The sequence below is a fragment of the Crocodylus siamensis genome, chromosome 6 (assembly GCF_052110815.1).
Source record: "Crocodylus siamensis isolate JL-2025a chromosome 6, ASM5211081v1, whole genome shotgun sequence".
NCBI lineage: Eukaryota > Metazoa > Chordata > Crocodylia > Crocodylidae > Crocodylus > Crocodylus siamensis.
In genome coordinates this window covers 29983227-29999971 of record NC_143400.1, presented here as the reverse complement: position 1 = coordinate 29999971, position 16745 = coordinate 29983227, and the positions used below count along the sequence as shown (strand labels likewise).

Genomic DNA, 16745 nt, shown 5'->3' with positions numbered 1-16745 from the left:
GCCCTAGAGAGGATAGGGTGAACTTCATTACAGCTGTTAATGCCCACTCTCTTCACTTAACCATGAGCAGAAGAATTTACAACTCATTCAACTAAATGCAACTGTTTTTAAAGCTTTATTGGAAGAGCTGTACTTACGCAAGTGGGTATGCATGGGTGGTGTCTTTATATCCAAATACTTATCCCAGCAAAAAGTCTAGAAGTAGACCTGGTTATACCAATATGAACTCGCATACCCCTAAATGAACACCAGCAACACAAAAACAAGCACTTTTATAACCAGAGAGTTACGTGTACCCCTAAACTGTTTTGCTAGCACTGTCATATAGGTCTAATGCATAATGCAGTCTTTAGGAGTTAGACCTATATTGTCCACTTTAAGCTTGGCTCTTTCAGGAGTGTTTTTTTTTTTTTTAAATGCCCTTTTGTTTCCATTTATCATCCAAAATACTGGGGAATTTCTCATGCAAAAGAAATCCAGATGGTTTGGTGACACGGTGAAAGAAACAGAGGTATGTTTGAGTCTTCTGGGCACTGCATTCTAATACCCTGGTCCAGCCTTGTTTTCACAAGCTACTCAGAGACTGTGCCTTTGTTCGGGAGCTTGCAGGGTGTGCGAGTCTGGAGAGGGAGGTGTCTTAAGTCCCAGAGGCAGCATTACTCTACTCGCCTTAATGGACCTTAGCCTTCACCTGGGACTCAGCTTCCAAAGCACGTGTGCCCTGCAGCAGGTCTGTACACACCACAAAGAGTGGCAAAGAACATCCGAAAAGCACAGTCACAGGCTCATGTAAACAGAGAAGCAGAGAAACGCAGATCCCCAGCCCTAGGAACATGAGCCTGGCTTTGCTCCCTCAACAGCCACTCGCTCCAGTCCTAACTTGTCCCTCCACGAAACAAGGATCTAGTTTGTTCTTGACTCTGAATTTAAAAAAAGAAAAAACAACCAAACCAGCAGGTGACGTCCGCATTATTCAGCCCTGAGAGCAATCCCGCCCTACTTCAGGGAGATGGTTTTGCTATGGCAACCTCGAAGAGAACAAGCGGACTAATCTATTTGAGCTGTTCAAGTATAAGAAGGAAAACACCTGAACAATGGGGAAGGATTTGGAGAGGACATTACCTGAAGGCAGTTGAGTAACGCAAGACACACACCTGGGCTCTCGGGCACACCATGCACACACCCCCTCTTCTCCTCCAAACAACCCTACTGCAGATTGGCTCTCTCAAGGAGGACTTCCATGTTAGAATAACCCAGCTCCCTGGGGAAAAAACAGCAGGATTGACACCATTTCTGAGGAACAGCTTCCAACTCAGGCTGTCAAGTAGGGAAGAACACAGCAAAGAGCCTGGCCTTCCAAGACAGAGGCAGGCCCAACAAAAACAAAGGAAAAAGAAAGATAAACTGAGTAGGTGTGGGTGAACTAAAGAGCAGAAGGACACTCTGGAGATGACCAATTCCTGCCTTGGGCTCTCAATCCATGTTCATTCAAACTGACTTCCCTAATGGCCCTTCATGTTGTTCCATGAGGGTATAGGGATCTAACCCTCAACTTTATGATCACTATAAAAGGTAACCTCCCCAGAGTTACCTGGTTGCCGCTACCTTCTCCCATGAGCAGGCTTTTCAAGCCTAGCCCTCAATCGCTGGGTTCCACACACCCAACCTAGTGTCCTTGCTCCTACACATACGGCCTTGCATTTAGCAAACGTTCAAATGAGCCCAGCTCACCCAGCAACCTGTATCATTCCTCAGCAGGCCTCCCATCTGAAGCCCTGCAAAGTACCTGCTATTCTGTAAGGTATCCAGGTTGTAGTAGTATTGGTCTACAGGCAAAAGGAATCAGAACTCATGGTAGAGGTGATATCTTTTATTAGACCAACTAGATCTTTGCAAAAAAAAATTTTTTGTAAAAACCTAGTTGGTCTAATAAAAGATATCACCTCTACGACGAGTTTCATTTCCTTGCACCTCTGTAAGCCACATTGGGGAAGAGAAAGTGACCCAGAGCACAGGAGATCTGTACCAGGAGGAGCCTGGAAATCTCCCTCCCCACACAACTCTGAGTGCAGAGGAGAGCCCCACAAACTGTCTCTTCAGTACACTCACACTCCTTGCGCTCCGGGATGAAGTCCAGCCTCTGCATCTACCACTGTGCAGAGACGCGCTCACGGGGTAGGAAAGGGGATGGGCAGGGACAGGAAGCAAACAGCTTTCCCCAGGGAGCAGTTTTGACTCAAGGCCATGCCGGCAGGGGAATCAAAGGCTCCCCTTCCTCCAGCCACCAGCCAGCAGACCAGCTGGCTTCCTGTCGCTCTGTGTGAACAGCCCACAATCCACCTCTAGGATCTGCTGGCTGCCTGGGGCTGAGCAGGAAGCCCCTTCTGCCCCTTATTCATTTGGGGCATGGGGTAGAGGCAGCAAGGAAACCACATCTGTGCCACACCAAGCTACCCCAGGCTTCAAGCAGAGGCTGAGCCAGCCACGGCAGATACACTAACGACAGGCAGGAACCAACCAGCGATCATGTCTGCACAGGATGAGAAGTTCCCTGGCAGAGGACCCAAGCTGTATACAGGTCTGCCAGACACCAAAAAAACCTTGGCATCCACACTGGCCTGGGGCTGAAAACCAATAGTGCTCCTGAGCATGGAGGCAGGATTCAAAGAGCTCCCCCATGCACAAGGAAAAGAGCACCCACCATCTTCACCTCTCCGGACCACCACCCCTAAAAGATGGAAATCCTTCCCTGCTTTCTGACACCTTGGTCTGCCTCCAGAAGAGGCGACATCATGGCACTGTACAATGCAGCCTGGGGCTACTCCCAGTAGCTGCGTGTGCTCTGGCCAAAATATCTTCCGAGAAACAAATAAGCACAGAGCAACACACTGGGGAAGACAAACATCCAAAAGACTCTGGCACAATGAGTTTCCCCATTCAGATCTACGGTCTGGGAACCTCACGGGTGCCATCCGAGTCCCTCACACTCTGCAGGAGAGCCGGGCAAGACCCTCCCAGGCCAAGCACACCTCCCCAGAAAGACTCCTCAAGCCATCCAAGGGCCTTCAGAAAGGCAGGCCCCTCTGATCAATGCCCAGCAGTTCTTGCTGTCATCAGGCCCACGTGCTAACAGCCCATCCCTGTGCTTCCAACTACAGGAGAGGGTCTTTGGAGACGCTGGGACTCTAGACTCGTCTCCTTGTAACCTCCCGGGCACTCGGCGCACCATCAGTCACCACCTCACAGCCGGTTCTTGGAGAGACAAACCTCTGTTGTACTACAGTGGAAAAATGCCTCATCCTCTTTGAGCACTTAAGGGCTTTGACAGTTGTTCCTTCGAGCAGGGCTCCTCTATGTATCCTAGGCCAAAATAGACGCAGAAGCCTTGACCGAAACGTCTTGATTGGCAGTGGCAAGCATTCCCAGCTAATAACAACTAAATAGGGACCTTGTAATTGGTCCTTGCTAAATTCCACAGCCTGCTTAGAGCCCCTTGGCAACATAATGAGAGCAGCTTACGCTGCAAACTAAACAAACACTATATTCAGCCACCATCTGTATCTCTTCAAGGGGCATATGCAGGGTGGGGAGAGGTGCTGGCTGCCTAAGAAAGTACATGGGCCTCAAGACAATGACAAGTGGCCCATTAGCACAGCTTCGTCCCGACATTGCACCCTCTCAGAAAGCACCCACAGGATAAAAAGCCAGCTCTCTGCCTTGGCAGACTCCAGGCTGCAGCCAGGAGAGCCAATACAAGTAAAAATCCCTGTGCTGCTTTAGACCCCAGAAACGGCATTCCTCAAACAGGGTTTCAGCCTGGGCTTCATGTTGGCTATAGGCAGCAGAAGGCCGGGGCTAACGGGGTGTAGCTTGTCTCCCTCCCCGCCCCCAAACTGGGCCAGAGACAGTGGCTCCAGTGTCACTGCCACTACAGCGCTGTGCCTAGTGGCCCTGCCGCACGCTCCTCCACCATGCGCACAGCACCAGCATGCACGGCCCCAGAACGGCCCTGCGGGAGGGAGAAGCAGGGTCAGGCGGACACGGTCCACACTGCCCAGCCCCCCACAAATAATATTGTCTAGTGCCACTTATGGTGTTGGCCCACAGCTGGGCAAAGGCAGGCAGGAAATCGCTTCATGGCACTGCAGAACCACAGAGGAAAAATCCCATGTGGTCTATTACCTTCTCCCTCACCCGCTACCCTTCACAGCAGGAAAGAATGGGACTGACCCTTGTCACAAAGCCAAAGCTTAGTGGTAGGATGGGAGGCAGCACAGTGCAAAGGATTGTTTGCTATGTGTCTTCCTCTTGCCACAGGTTCCCATAGCTCAGGACAGCATCTTCCCCTCCTCTCATGGGGAAAAACACTGCAATCAACTTTCCTGACTGTGAAAAGCACCTCTCAAATGGGGTGAGATGCAAAGACACCCAGCTAGTCTGCAAGCAACAACAAGGCTGATAGTGCAGGGTACCTGATATTGTGAAGAGATGCAGTGTTGAAGAGCCAGTACCAGAGGGAGCAGCCTTGGGTATGAATCAGGCCCAGATGCCACAGTATGGGATCACTTTCCTTTGGGGGCAGGGATTATGATCCCTTTGTCCTGGACCCAACTGCAAGGGTTCCAGCAAGTACCCCTGCAATAGGATCAGTGCATGTGGGTACCATGGGGAAGCCAGGGACAGGGCCAACCCAGACTGACTCCCTGGGACACAGAGGCTGCTAGTAAGGGCTTATTATGCAGGAGGATCAGAGGGTTCATTAGGAGAGTGGCTGTGAAATACCCAGGTGGATGGAGAAGACCTTCCTATTGCTTCCACACCTCTCCCTCACCTCCAGTCCATCATTCCTCTCCAAGCACGGAAATCATAGTCTCCAGGGACTGGGGAAGTGGGGTGGGAATCAAAGCCATGCCAGAGCGTCCTTGTTTCAGACCATCCAGCAATCCCTGGGCAAAAGAGCAGCTGTGAGAGATTTCACTAAGGTTGAATGGATCTCCCACTTTATGGCTCCAAACGCAGTTGCCATAAATATTGGAACAAAACAGCCAAGCTGTCCAGAATGTAACCCAGGCTTTCAGCTGAGGGGGAGGGCGTCTCCAGAGGCAAACAAACAGAGTCCAGGCCTTGTTAACACCCTGCTCAAACTTCTAAGGACCTGTGCTCATTACAAAAGCTGCTACAAGCAAATGCACAGACCAGGAGACCCAGGCAGGGAGCAGCCCCTTGGAAAGGCCAACCAACAGCAAGCCTTAGGCACTGGTGAAGGGACCCACCCTTGGAATAAAACTTGGCCTTTGTTGGTGTTATCAGTCCAACACAGCAATGCCCTGAACCCTCCCATAACAGGTTTTTAGAATTCCCAAGCTATGTTTTCACACCACCACATTTTAGCAGCCTCCAGCTTCAAGAGAAAGAAAGAAAGATGTGGACATATGAGAAAGCATCCAGCAGAATGACAAACATGATGGGAGGCTATGAGATGGGGCTGAAAGAACTTGCATTCATTTATTTGGAGAAGAAATGACAGAAGCAGAAGGACTTGATAGCAATTCTCAAATCCCTGAAAGAAAGAGCAACATTACATGAGAGCATGAGACAGACTAGTCTCTGAAGCTGCAAGGGACAAGACTGAAAGCAATAGTTAAACCTTCATCCTTGGACCTTCTTAACAGCAGGTTGGAAAGGCGCTTGACTGAGATGTTTTAGACAGGGGCTAACCCTGGCTTGAGCCAGGGGGAGCTGGATTTATCCTCCTGAGGCCTCTACTAGCCCTTGAAGCACATTTGGTGTGGAAAAGGGTGCCCAGAACTCCCTTACAGGCTGCTATCTGCCCTGGGGCTCCAGGGATCCTGTCTCTCTCACACATGCACGTGTGTGCAGTTGGCGGTTTTGGTTTCTTGCCTCCAAATATCCCAACGGCAAAGTCAAACTACAGTACTCACAAATGCCAGAAATAAGCCCATCCAGGGAAGCCCTAATCCAGCCCACCACATGCACGTACCACGCGACAGCTCTGCCATCATCACCAATCCCATAGTTATACCATATCAGCTGTCCCTGGGTTCCCTTTATCCTCATCACTCAGCATGTGGCCCATGCAACCTTACTGACTGCATGCCGATCACAGCCTGCCCCACGCACAGCCCTGGCCAGTTTTCCAAAGGTTCACATCACTGTAACGTAACTGGGCTTTGCAGACAGCCCTGAGCAGGACAACCCTGTAAAAGCAGGAGGGCGAATGCCCGTTTCACTGAAAACAGGGACCCAAAGAGACTGAGGGCAGAAGCTGCTGAAGAAAGGAATCCCTTTGGGCGCCCAGTTCAAGATGCCAACCGCTCCATTTGTTGAGAACCGCATATGTTCTAAGAGCGGAGAGCCCTCAAAATCCCTGCAGGTTGAATGGGGCAACTAGAAGCCGAACATATTCCATGAAGGCCCATCAGCAGGAACTCTGTGGCAGAGAGAAGGATCCAATCCAGTTCTCCAGGGCAGTATTCATCTGCCTTTAAACCTGACCCTGCCTCTTCTCTTTCTACAGTTCCCAGCCACACTCACTACAAACCATTCACCTTCTGCAGCAAGGGACAACGGGCTTTGACAGGCACCAACTTCCTCCGCGCACAGCCCTGAGTGATCCTACAAGCAGACCAGGCCGTGCAGTGAATGAGCCAGAAGCCTTAAGGAGAGACAACAAATGCATGACACAGTATTTGACTTTGGGCCAAATTTTGCAAGAACCAGTCACCTAGAAGCAGCCTGCCAACACCATATCTAGGCAACCAAGGACAAGGATTTCAAGAGCACCTAGCTGATTTAGCAGCCCAAGATGTGCATTCTTAATTCACCTACCCTAAATACGGGATTGCATTAAGCCCCTGTGTCTTTCTGATAACATACTTTTATCATAACGCATATGTGCAAGTGAACTAAATTAAGGTCCTTACCTCTTCCATGCTTAGTTTTTCTACCTTAGTGGTCTCTTAACAAAGTTCTTCTTAAGGGATTTCCCAGATTTTAAAAAGTCATACTGCAACAGCCCCCATGCATTCCCCATGGGAATCTTTGGACACAGGTCACAGACCTCTTTCGATTGAATTACAAGGAGCAGCCCTCACAACAGTTAAGCTGTTACCCTCCAAGCCGGTAACCCAGTGAGGGAGCACACATATAAGCAGTTACCGCAGAGCGGCTGACAGAAGTAATTTCCCTCCCCTTCTACCTGGTAGTAAATAATTCATCTACCCACTCCCTGACTCACGAGACCCTGTGCAACATTAAAGTGGTATCATCCACAGGAGCGTCAATGAAACTGGTAAGGTAAGTGTTCACCAATGCTATGGCTGTGAGCTGCCCAGGTGATTGTGCCTAGCACACACGTGGCCAGCAGGGTGCAGCTGTGCCAGGAACTACAATGCTGTGCCTCTGCAAATGCAGCACAATCAGAAAGCCTGATTTCTAGGAACAGCTTTGCCTACTACTAATTAAACACAAACATAAGATTGTGGAGCTCCAAGAAAGCAGCTCAAGTGGCTTGGCAAGATCAGTGCACAGGGCTCCTCCGTTCTAAGCAACACACACTGGGGGAAAAAAAGAAAGAAATCACTGCCTAGAGGGAACACCCAGACAGCAAAGCTACAAGCCACTGGCTCCCTCTTCAAATGTCTACTGGAGCACAATACATTCTCCAGCATCCTCACCTGAGAAAACAAACCTGCATGGAAAGCACCATACACAGTTGTTACCATGTGACATGGCCTTTCATTCAGAAGGATGTTGGGCTTGAAGGCCACTAAAAAATAATGCTGGAAGTAACCAGGCAAACCAGGGCCCCAGTGCAGTACATGGATTGGAGCGTTTTCCAGGCAACCCTCGGAGATACCAGCCTCCCTCCAAACCTGTTCATACTGACCTAAGAGCCACATCCTATTCCCAGATGAATGGGCCAGGTGTGGATGCCACTGGAACACAGGAGGGAAGAGATTAGCAGTAAGGAGCTAGTGAGAGGGGTGGTCCTGATGGCTAAGCACACAACAAACACTGATTTTCAGAGCTAAGTTCCCTGGAATTTCCCAGACCCTCCCTATACCTGAAGAAGGGTATTTGTGCCCGAATGCTTGCAAAGAACATTTTTTTCCTATTTAGTTGATCTAATAAAAGATATGACACATCTACCCAAAGAACCTTGTCTGGAATTAAATGGCACAGAACACAGGCCCTTAATTGCTCACTGTCTCTTCACCATGGGCCTCCAGCTGCCTCGCCTGGGATCAAAGTATCAGGCTGGATTTTTTTTTCCTGTTCCTATACCCTCATCAGACCCAAGATCGCTTCCAGAGGAACTAGGGTACTGAAATACTGGTGAATCCATTTCCCTTCTATTCATAGCCAATTTCACTTTCAGGTTCAGTCTTTATGTGGCCAGTCCTCCCGGAAAGGTTTCTCCTTCCAAAGACTGGTTTCACTTCCTTTTTAAAGCACTAATAGTTAAAACTCAAAACACACAGAACATTAAAGAGTTATTCTAGTTCCTTGAACAGAAGGATCTCTCCCAGTTTTTTGTGGTGGTACAGCTATGTCCAAAAAAGCAGTACTGGTGGTATAATCAGGTTAGTGCAGACTGGTATCTTCCACACTCCTATCACAGCTATTTATTTTGATTTTGGTGCAAGCATATTCCACATACTGCCTGTCCCGCTTCTCCTGAAAGACTATGGACAATTGCTTATAGCAGAGATGAGGCAAACAGCCCCGAATTCACCACGCATAGCCATCATTTTGACTGTGTTTTGGTCACTGTTCTCAAATCCTAAGGGTCACCAAAAGCCAGTATGGAGGAGTGTTAAACTAAGTCTTTTCAATGCATCTCCTGAGGCCTGCAGACCTTTCCTAGTTTTCTAGTTCTACCTTTAAATGTCCAAGGCGTTAGGGTCTTCAACCCTGTCCCTGCAAGAGGTGACCCCAGATGCAGGAGGCCTTCTCTAGCGACCAGTCCAAATCAGCCTTTACTTCATTTCATCCACTCCTCACGGTTCCCTTTCCCATGCATGACCCCATTTAATAGCTCATCATAAGTCACCTTTGTTTGCTAGCTGCAGTGTCACTGCAAAGCCACCCATATGTAGCGCTTGTAACCTCTCCGCCATCCACACATAGCACTTTTAACCTCTCCAGTACATAGACACTGCCATTACCTTCATCACATTAGACAGATGGACTGGCACTCATTTTTTTTGGCTGCTCTTCTCTGGATTCTCAACATCTTTGAGGATAAGATGCCCCAAAAGCCAACAAGCAGCAGAACTGAACACAGGAAAAGCTCCAGTTTCCTATATTGGAGACAAGAAGCTGCTTTTACAAGGATCAAATTGCACTGCCCACACTTCAGACTCTGCCAGCTCCTTCCAAGGTCCCCTCAAGAGACAGCTTCTACTTTACTGGCCTGTTGGCTACACCCAGCCCCTTCAAGCCCCCTCTGCTGGCTCTCCCACCATGCCCTACCTTCCCCTCATCATCTCCCCACTTCTTTCCCATGGTGAACAGTCAGTATCTACCATGCAGGAGAGAGTTTCTCTCTCAAGCTGCTACTTCCCCTTGGACAATCCACTCTGAGAAGTCAAGACTTGGAGGGTGGGGTTCTGCTTTGGTGCCCACAAAACAGACACCTAAGCTGGGGAGTGAAAACTGCTGAACCACTCAATCACCACCATTACAAAGAGGCTGGACGTGCTCCTACTTTCATTCCCCATCTCCCTCCTCCTTCCCTTTTATTCAGCTCACCTGCTGAGTCTTGCCTTACACTAAGCTTGTTGGGAGGAGGATTGTCTTGTTTGTCTGCGCAGTACATGGCACAGTGGCTGAGGCCTGTAGGCAGCAAGGGAATCTGAGGTCAGAGGGAACCGTTAAGATCACCGAATCTCCCCAGGCCACCAAACCTTATCCCTGAAGTCCTGTGTCAAATGCTGTACAGTTCCCTGCACAACAGCATCTCTAGAAAAGCAAGCAAGCTTGATTTAAAGCCCTGAGTAACAGATCCACACCAAGACCCTCAAAAAGCCGTGCCAATGCTAAGCTCCTGTCCCCACTAAAGATGTACACCTTTGCTTTCAGCTTAAATTCACAAAGCCTCAGCTTCCTGCATGGGAAATCTTAACGCTTTGGTCAAACTGGTTCCCTGGTATCACAGATCCTCTTGCTCCGCAGGTACTTCCAGGCAGCGGATGAGTCGCAGAACTCACTCTGCCAACAGAAAGATTCTGCTCCAGTCTCACCATAGGGTAGATTTTTTCAGTCCCCATCTCCATTCTTGTGGCCTTTTTCTTGGGACCTTCTGCAATGGTATTCAATGCCAAGTCCCTGCTCCTGCTCAGTGTTCCCTTGGCCATCTTGGTAAGACCACGTGAGTCTCTCTGGCTACAGTACAGCACTGGTGAGGCCCTGGCTAGTGAGACTGCTTGCCATCACCCCAAACCTTCTCAGACTCACAGCTCTCCAAGATGCACTTCCCACTTTGCAAGCTCTGCATCCTTTGTCTCAAGGTAGACACTCCCAGAGCACTGGGCTAAACTGAGAAGCAAGCTGATTCTTCACCTCAAGCTGAATAAAAAGACTCATCTGGTGTGGTTTCAAAACTAACACTTCCCAGGAAATCCAAACATAATCCCATCAACACAATCACCTTTATCAACCAAACTTACAGTCCCACCAAATTAATCAAGCTAGCTGAAGATGGCTATTGAGAAGGAGCCAAGTTATCTGGCTTAGCTCTATTACCACCACCTTTAATTCGTTCCTGAAGGAGTCCCCACATCAGCCGTGTCATTAGTTTCCCAACAGGCCCATTGCTTCCCCATCATCCCATCTGCCCTTTTATAACACTGACACAGCACTAGTTTTCTTCACTCCCCTGGATCTTTCTAAGGACTCCAGCATGTATTTATTTAAATCAGCACCATCAACTCCTCTCTGCTTGTATTTTTAATCTTACTCTGTCCTCTCTCATTATATCTTAGTCCTGGCTGGTATTTGCCATTCCACCCAATTAAGTGTCATCTGTTACATTTATTAATACAAATAGTGACAAACTAAGAAAATAACCTTTATCCCTCACCCAACCATCAGCCAATTACAAATAGACACATTTATATAACCATGTCCTGGAGACAAATACAGTCCATTACGATCCTGCAGAAAATGTCAAAGCCTCTAAGTCCCTACGATCAGTAACTGTGTTTTACTAGTGTAGCTGCATTATACAGCTGTGCGTGGGACTCTCCACACTGCTGAACAAAACAGTGACATGAAGTAGGACTCGACCCCTTAGCCATTTCAGCAGCCTGGATCCCATTTCAGTGCCAGATGCAAACCAACTTCATGCGACTTACCCCTTGGTCTCGAAGGAACTGTGTCTTCTACGTTCACTTTACAGAAAAAGTATGCAAGTTCCTCCTCTCTACAAACCCATCTATAAATCATGTCTGCCAACCGGGAATCCTACAGGCCTGGCAAAGCGGAGCCGGGGTGTCGCTGACACCATTTGTGTTCCAAAGCCGTGAGGCGGATACAGATTTGCTTCCCAAGAGATGCTCTTCCAGGCTAACAAACCCCTTAAGATTATGGGGCCTATTTGTACCAGAATCTCAAGTCCTCCAGTGCCTGGGAGCAACAGGCACAAGCTAGCAAGCGAGCTGCTCCAGCCAACTTTATGCCACATGAAAACACAACAGCTCCCAACTGCTGAACACCATGACAGCGCAATTAGCCAAGTCAGCTGGAAAGGCTTCTCAGGCTTCTCTTAATTACAACCAACTTAGGCATTGCATTTATTTTATTCAGCCCCTTCCTCTCAAAAGACCAAAAAAAAAAAAGCTCCAGAATTAAATCAGGAGTCCTGATAAGGGAACTAATCACTGCTGCTGGAGGCTCCTAATAGGTGCCTGTTGGGGGGGGGGGCAAGCAGGGAAGGAATGACCACTGGAGGGTGGCAGCATTTGCAGAGCTGGGGGCTTCCATTTGCACCCTAAGGCTGGGTCAATTTGCTTAATCACTTCTGCAAGCACTGAAGGGGAGACAGACAATGTCAGTCCATTAGCAGCTTTTAAAAAGTCTAAGAGGGCTCTTTCAATGAGAAAAGGCAGTGCAAACAGCAGAGAAACACCCTCGGCCCCCTCTCAGGGGCACAGGCTCCTCGGGGCCTTTATTTCCCAGCCTGGATTTGCATTCCCCTTTTCAATCAAGGCATTTGCAAAGTAGCAGCAGGCCTGTCTCCTGAAATAAAACCGATTTTGCAAAAGCTCCCGCAGGACCTACAGCTCCTCTCAGGGGGTCTGGATCTGGAGCCAGGCAAGTAACAGAAAAAAAAGCCCACAGCTAAGCCAAAACCGGCATTATAAAGCGACTCCGTGCCCCGCACGCACTCGGCGAAACACCTACAAAGAAAGTTCAGAGCCAAGTTCCCGCGCCCGGGCGGCGGATCGGGGCCTCCCCCCGGCGCCGGGCGCCGCTGCCCCTCGTGTCACAAAGCCCGAGAGGCCCCGCGACTCCGAGCGCTGCGCAGCGGCCCCCGGCCCGCCGCCGCCCAACGGGCCCCAGAGCCCCAGCCACGAGTTGATCGTCTGCGAGGGGGCCCTCGGGTCCTGTCTCTGCGACCTTGCGAGCGGAGCCCGAGCCGAGCCCTGCCCTGCCCGCCCCCCGGCCCCACTCACCGTGCGGGCCCCGCCGGGCGACAGCGCTCCGTTGGGCAGGTAGGGGCTGCCCAGCTCGGGCAGCATCAGGAAGGGGTAGGCGGGGTAGGGGCCGCTCTTGAAGAACCCGGCATCGTGCTGCCTCCTCACCACTGCGGGCACAAGGGGGGCAGAGGTTGGCGGCGGGCGGGCAGCGCCGGGGCCGGGGAGGGGCGGGAGAGGGGCGCTACCTTCAGCCACGTAGTCCCGCGGCTTCTGGAAACTTTCCCGGGGCTGCTGCGCCGCGCGCTCCGCCTGCGGGAGACAAAGCGTGAGAGGCGGCCCGGCCCGGCCCGGGGCTCCCGCTCCCCGCCCCCCCGGGCTCCCGCTCCCCGGCCCGGCCGCACCTCGGAGTCGGAGCCGGAGCTGGCGCCGCGCGCCTCGGACTCGTGCACCAGCGACGACTTGAGCTCATCCAGGTCCCCGTGCGCCGAGCCGCGCCCCGCGCCCTTGTCCTGCTCCTCGCCCTCGTCCTGGAACGGGATCAGCTCGTCCGGGGCGCCCAGGTCGTCGCCGCCGCCGCCCGCGGGCGCCAGCTGCGGCATAGCGCCCCGCTCCGCCCGCCCCGGCGCGGCCCCGGCCCCGGCCCCGGCCCGCCGGTCGGGAATGCGAGGGGCCGCGGAGGGAGGAGCTCCAGCTGCAAGCTGACACCGGCCCAGCCAGCGCCGCCCGGCCGGCCTGGGACATCCCCCCGGCCCGGCCCGCCCGCCCGCCCGCGCCCCCCGCTGGACAGCGAGCCTAGAGGGTCCCCCCGCCAGGCACCCCCTAACACCCCCCAGACGTCCTCCCGCCAGGCACCCCCCCAAGGTCCCCCCACCAGGCACCCCCTAACACCCCCCCCCGAGGTCCCCCTGCCAGGCACCCCTAGACACCCCCCCCCCGATCCCCTCACCAGGTACCCTCCTATAAATCCTCCTGCCAGGTACCCCCTAGGCACCCCCCCATGTCAGGTACCCCCCTAAATATCCCCCCTCCAAACACTCTAGAAATCCCCCCCTGCCAGGCACCCCGCTCCAGACACGCCTTAGAGGTCCCCCCTAAATATCTCCCCTACGGACACCCTCATATAGACCACCCCATATCCAGACACCTCCTGGAGCCCCCCCACTAAAGATCCCCTCCTCTGCCAGGCACCCCGCAGAGATCCCTTCTCCAGACATCTAGAGCAGTGGTTCTCAACCTTTTTTGTACCAGGACCCACTTGTAAACATCAATGGCCAGTCCTGACCCACTGCTCCTCCGGCCCCAGCCCAGTGTGTGGGGTCAGGTGTGTGTGTTTGTGGGGCTGGGGGACCCCCCAAGCAACCCTCTCAGGCTGGACCTCTGCCAGCCTGCAGAGGAAAAGCCACTGTTTCCCATGTTTTTCTCCTTGAAAGGAGAATCCGTTTTTCAATTTTGTTCCTGATCCTTTCATATATTCTTGTGACCCACTTTTGGGTTGTGACCCAGAGGTCTGAGAAATGCTGCTCTAGAGATTTTCCTCCCCCCACACCCAGGCACACCCCCTAGAAATTCCCCTCTACTGGCACCCCGTAGAGATCCCCACCACTAGATACTGCCCCCCCCCCCAAGATTGCAGCGCATACCCTAGAGATTATTTCCCCTCCTGACGCATCCTAAAGATTCCCCCTCCAGACACACACCCTGAAGATGATTTCCCCTCCAGGACATACACTTGTGTTAGTTTATTTACAATTAACAAAAGGAAGGAAAGGATGTTCTTTTTCACCCAGGCTGTAATGCAAGGCTGGAACATGTTGCTCTCAGAAGCAACAGAAATGGAAAGTAAATCCCTGGGGCATCCGCACCTTGAAGACTGCACCCATGTCCGGCCCCTGTACCTCCAAAAGGATCTAGAAGAACTAGAGAAGGTGCAGAAAAGGGCAACCAGGATGATCAGTGGCACAGAGGGGCTTCCCTATGAGGGGAAACAGAAGGGGCCAGGCCCATTCAGTTTAGAAAAGAGATATCCGAGAGAAGAGGATCAAGATTTACAAGGTACTAAATGGTGAAGAGAAAAATCATTACAGATTTACTATTTGCTGTGTCTCACCCTACAAGAACTAGAGGCCAGAACATGAAACCAGTCAGCAGAGCTGTCCCTAGGGGTGTGCAGGGCCCAGGGCATATCAGCCTATGCAGGGCCAGGGGGTGGCAAGTGGTCCAAGTGTGTGCGGGTGGGCAGGGGAAAGGGGGGTTGCCCTGATTTGCCTCTGCAGGGACAGCTCTGCCTATACAGCACTGTCTGCAGGGACCCCCAAAGTGCAGGGCCCATGGCGGTCACCCTGATTGCCACCCCCACCCTCTGCCTGGACGACCCCGCCAGTCAGCAGTAAGTTTAAAACAACCACAAGGCAGTTCTTTTTCACCCAGTGGGTCATTCAAGGGTGGATCTTGTTGCCTCCAGCTGTGACAGAAGCTGAGAGTTTAGCCAAATTCACAAAGGGATTGGACATATTCTTGGAGGAAAGGGGCATCAGTAGCTACTGCACACAACAGTGACAGGTACAGCCTCTGAATCAGACCATCCTTGACCTTAAATGCTAGAGACTGTAAGTGAGAGGAACACGGGGGGGCCAGAAACCCTGGTCAGACCCAGTTAACTCTGTTCCACCATCTACTCTCTACCGCGTGTGACACCAGACCAGGCAAGATGGACCTATGGTTCAACCCAATAAATGGCAGTTCTTATGTTCACATCCTGGAGATCCCCCCTCCAGGCACACACAGAGCCCACAAACTGGGGCTGGATGCAGGAGCTGCGCCCTCTGTGCCCCCACATGAATGAAGGGAACTTAGTCCAAATTAGCAGAACCCTCCGTGGGATCCGTATGCTTGCCACCCAACTTCAGTCCCTCCCAGATTCACTGGTCCAGTTAGATGTTTCCCATCAGATCCACTACCCAGCTGACCCCCATCCTGCCTGGGATGGGACCGGAAAAAGATGCCTCAAGGGGAAGTACATGGTATGAGGTAAGTGATCCTACTGCCATGAAACTCTTACCCCAGTTCCCAGTCCTGTACCCCAGGGCCGGAGATTTTCCATCTCTCCTCTTGCATTGTCTGTTAACATCAGATTTTGGCACCCTGTAGCAAATGTGCTTCCCCTACACGGCAGAGTATTTCCTTCCACACAAATCAGCCTTGCTGAAAGGACAGAGCTCAGATATGCTCCCTGTACACTAGCTCCTGACTCAGAAGCGGGCTAGCCCTGCACGTGCTGTGCTACAGATGGGCTGAGCAGTGTTGCATGAACTTGTCTACACTACTCCTAGTTGGGGACTTCACTTGATTGGGCCCCTATTGCCCTGAGCCCTGGAAGGCTGCACTGCTCCGTTACAGCTCCTGACAACACTGCTATTCACAACGAGACCCAGGCCTTTCTCCTATCTTGCCAAGTTCTTGGTTTCTCTGGCATCCTGTGGCAATGAGTTTCACAGTCAGAACACAAAGTAAGGAGAACAGCTGCCTCTGTCTCAGCAGCTCTGAATGTATTTACTGGTGGGAAAAGGCACAGCACAGCCCTCTGTCCTGGCAGAGGCTCTGTTAGGAGATGGGAAGGGACAGCCTCCTGATTTCACTCATGCCAGCCAGTCAATTCAGCATGTACCTTGTTTTGCCTTTCTCAGCACTGAACGCCATCTTGCATTGTGCTACACATCCTCCTGTCTCATTCCTTCTCTAGCAGTCCCCTGAATCACACAGGCAGCTTTGTATCACCTGCAAGCCTTGCTACCTTGCTGCTCACCCTAGGATATTAAAAAACAAGATTTGGGATCAGGTTGCTTTTTAAATGAAGGAGCCACACTTAACCTTCCACTATAACAAGGATCATCAACCCACAATTCCTAGTCCTGGGCTTGTGGAAAAGTCTCACCCGAGACCACTTCATTTTTTTTTTTTAGAGGTTTCTTCTGGAATAGTTCTCTCAAAAGGATGCCTTAGACCTAAATTTTGTCCATGGCCCAGTTTTGGCCAGTTTCTAATAACTCAAAGACTTCCCCTTGCAGATTTTCCCTCGCCAAA

General features: G+C 51.4%; 1 protein-coding gene across 2 annotated transcripts in view; it reads right to left on the bottom strand.

The window, feature by feature from the left end:
• The window catches only part of TCF7L1 (transcription factor 7 like 1), a 76262-nt gene that overhangs the window by 43278 nt on the left and 16239 nt on the right, over window positions 1–16745 (bottom strand). Inside the window, exons 4-6 of one of the 2 annotated variants that reach the window (XM_090055479.1) lie at window positions 13067–13192; window positions 12911–12974; window positions 12702–12832 (exon numbers count right to left, since the gene is read on the bottom strand). In XM_090055479.1, the coding sequence (XP_089911605.1) occupies window positions 12702–12832; window positions 12911–12974; window positions 13067–13192 (321 nt within the window). Of the gene's footprint in view, window positions 1–12701; window positions 12833–12910; window positions 12975–13066; window positions 13343–16745 lie in introns of those variants that run through there. The other variant, XM_090055480.1, reaches the window with a different exon arrangement.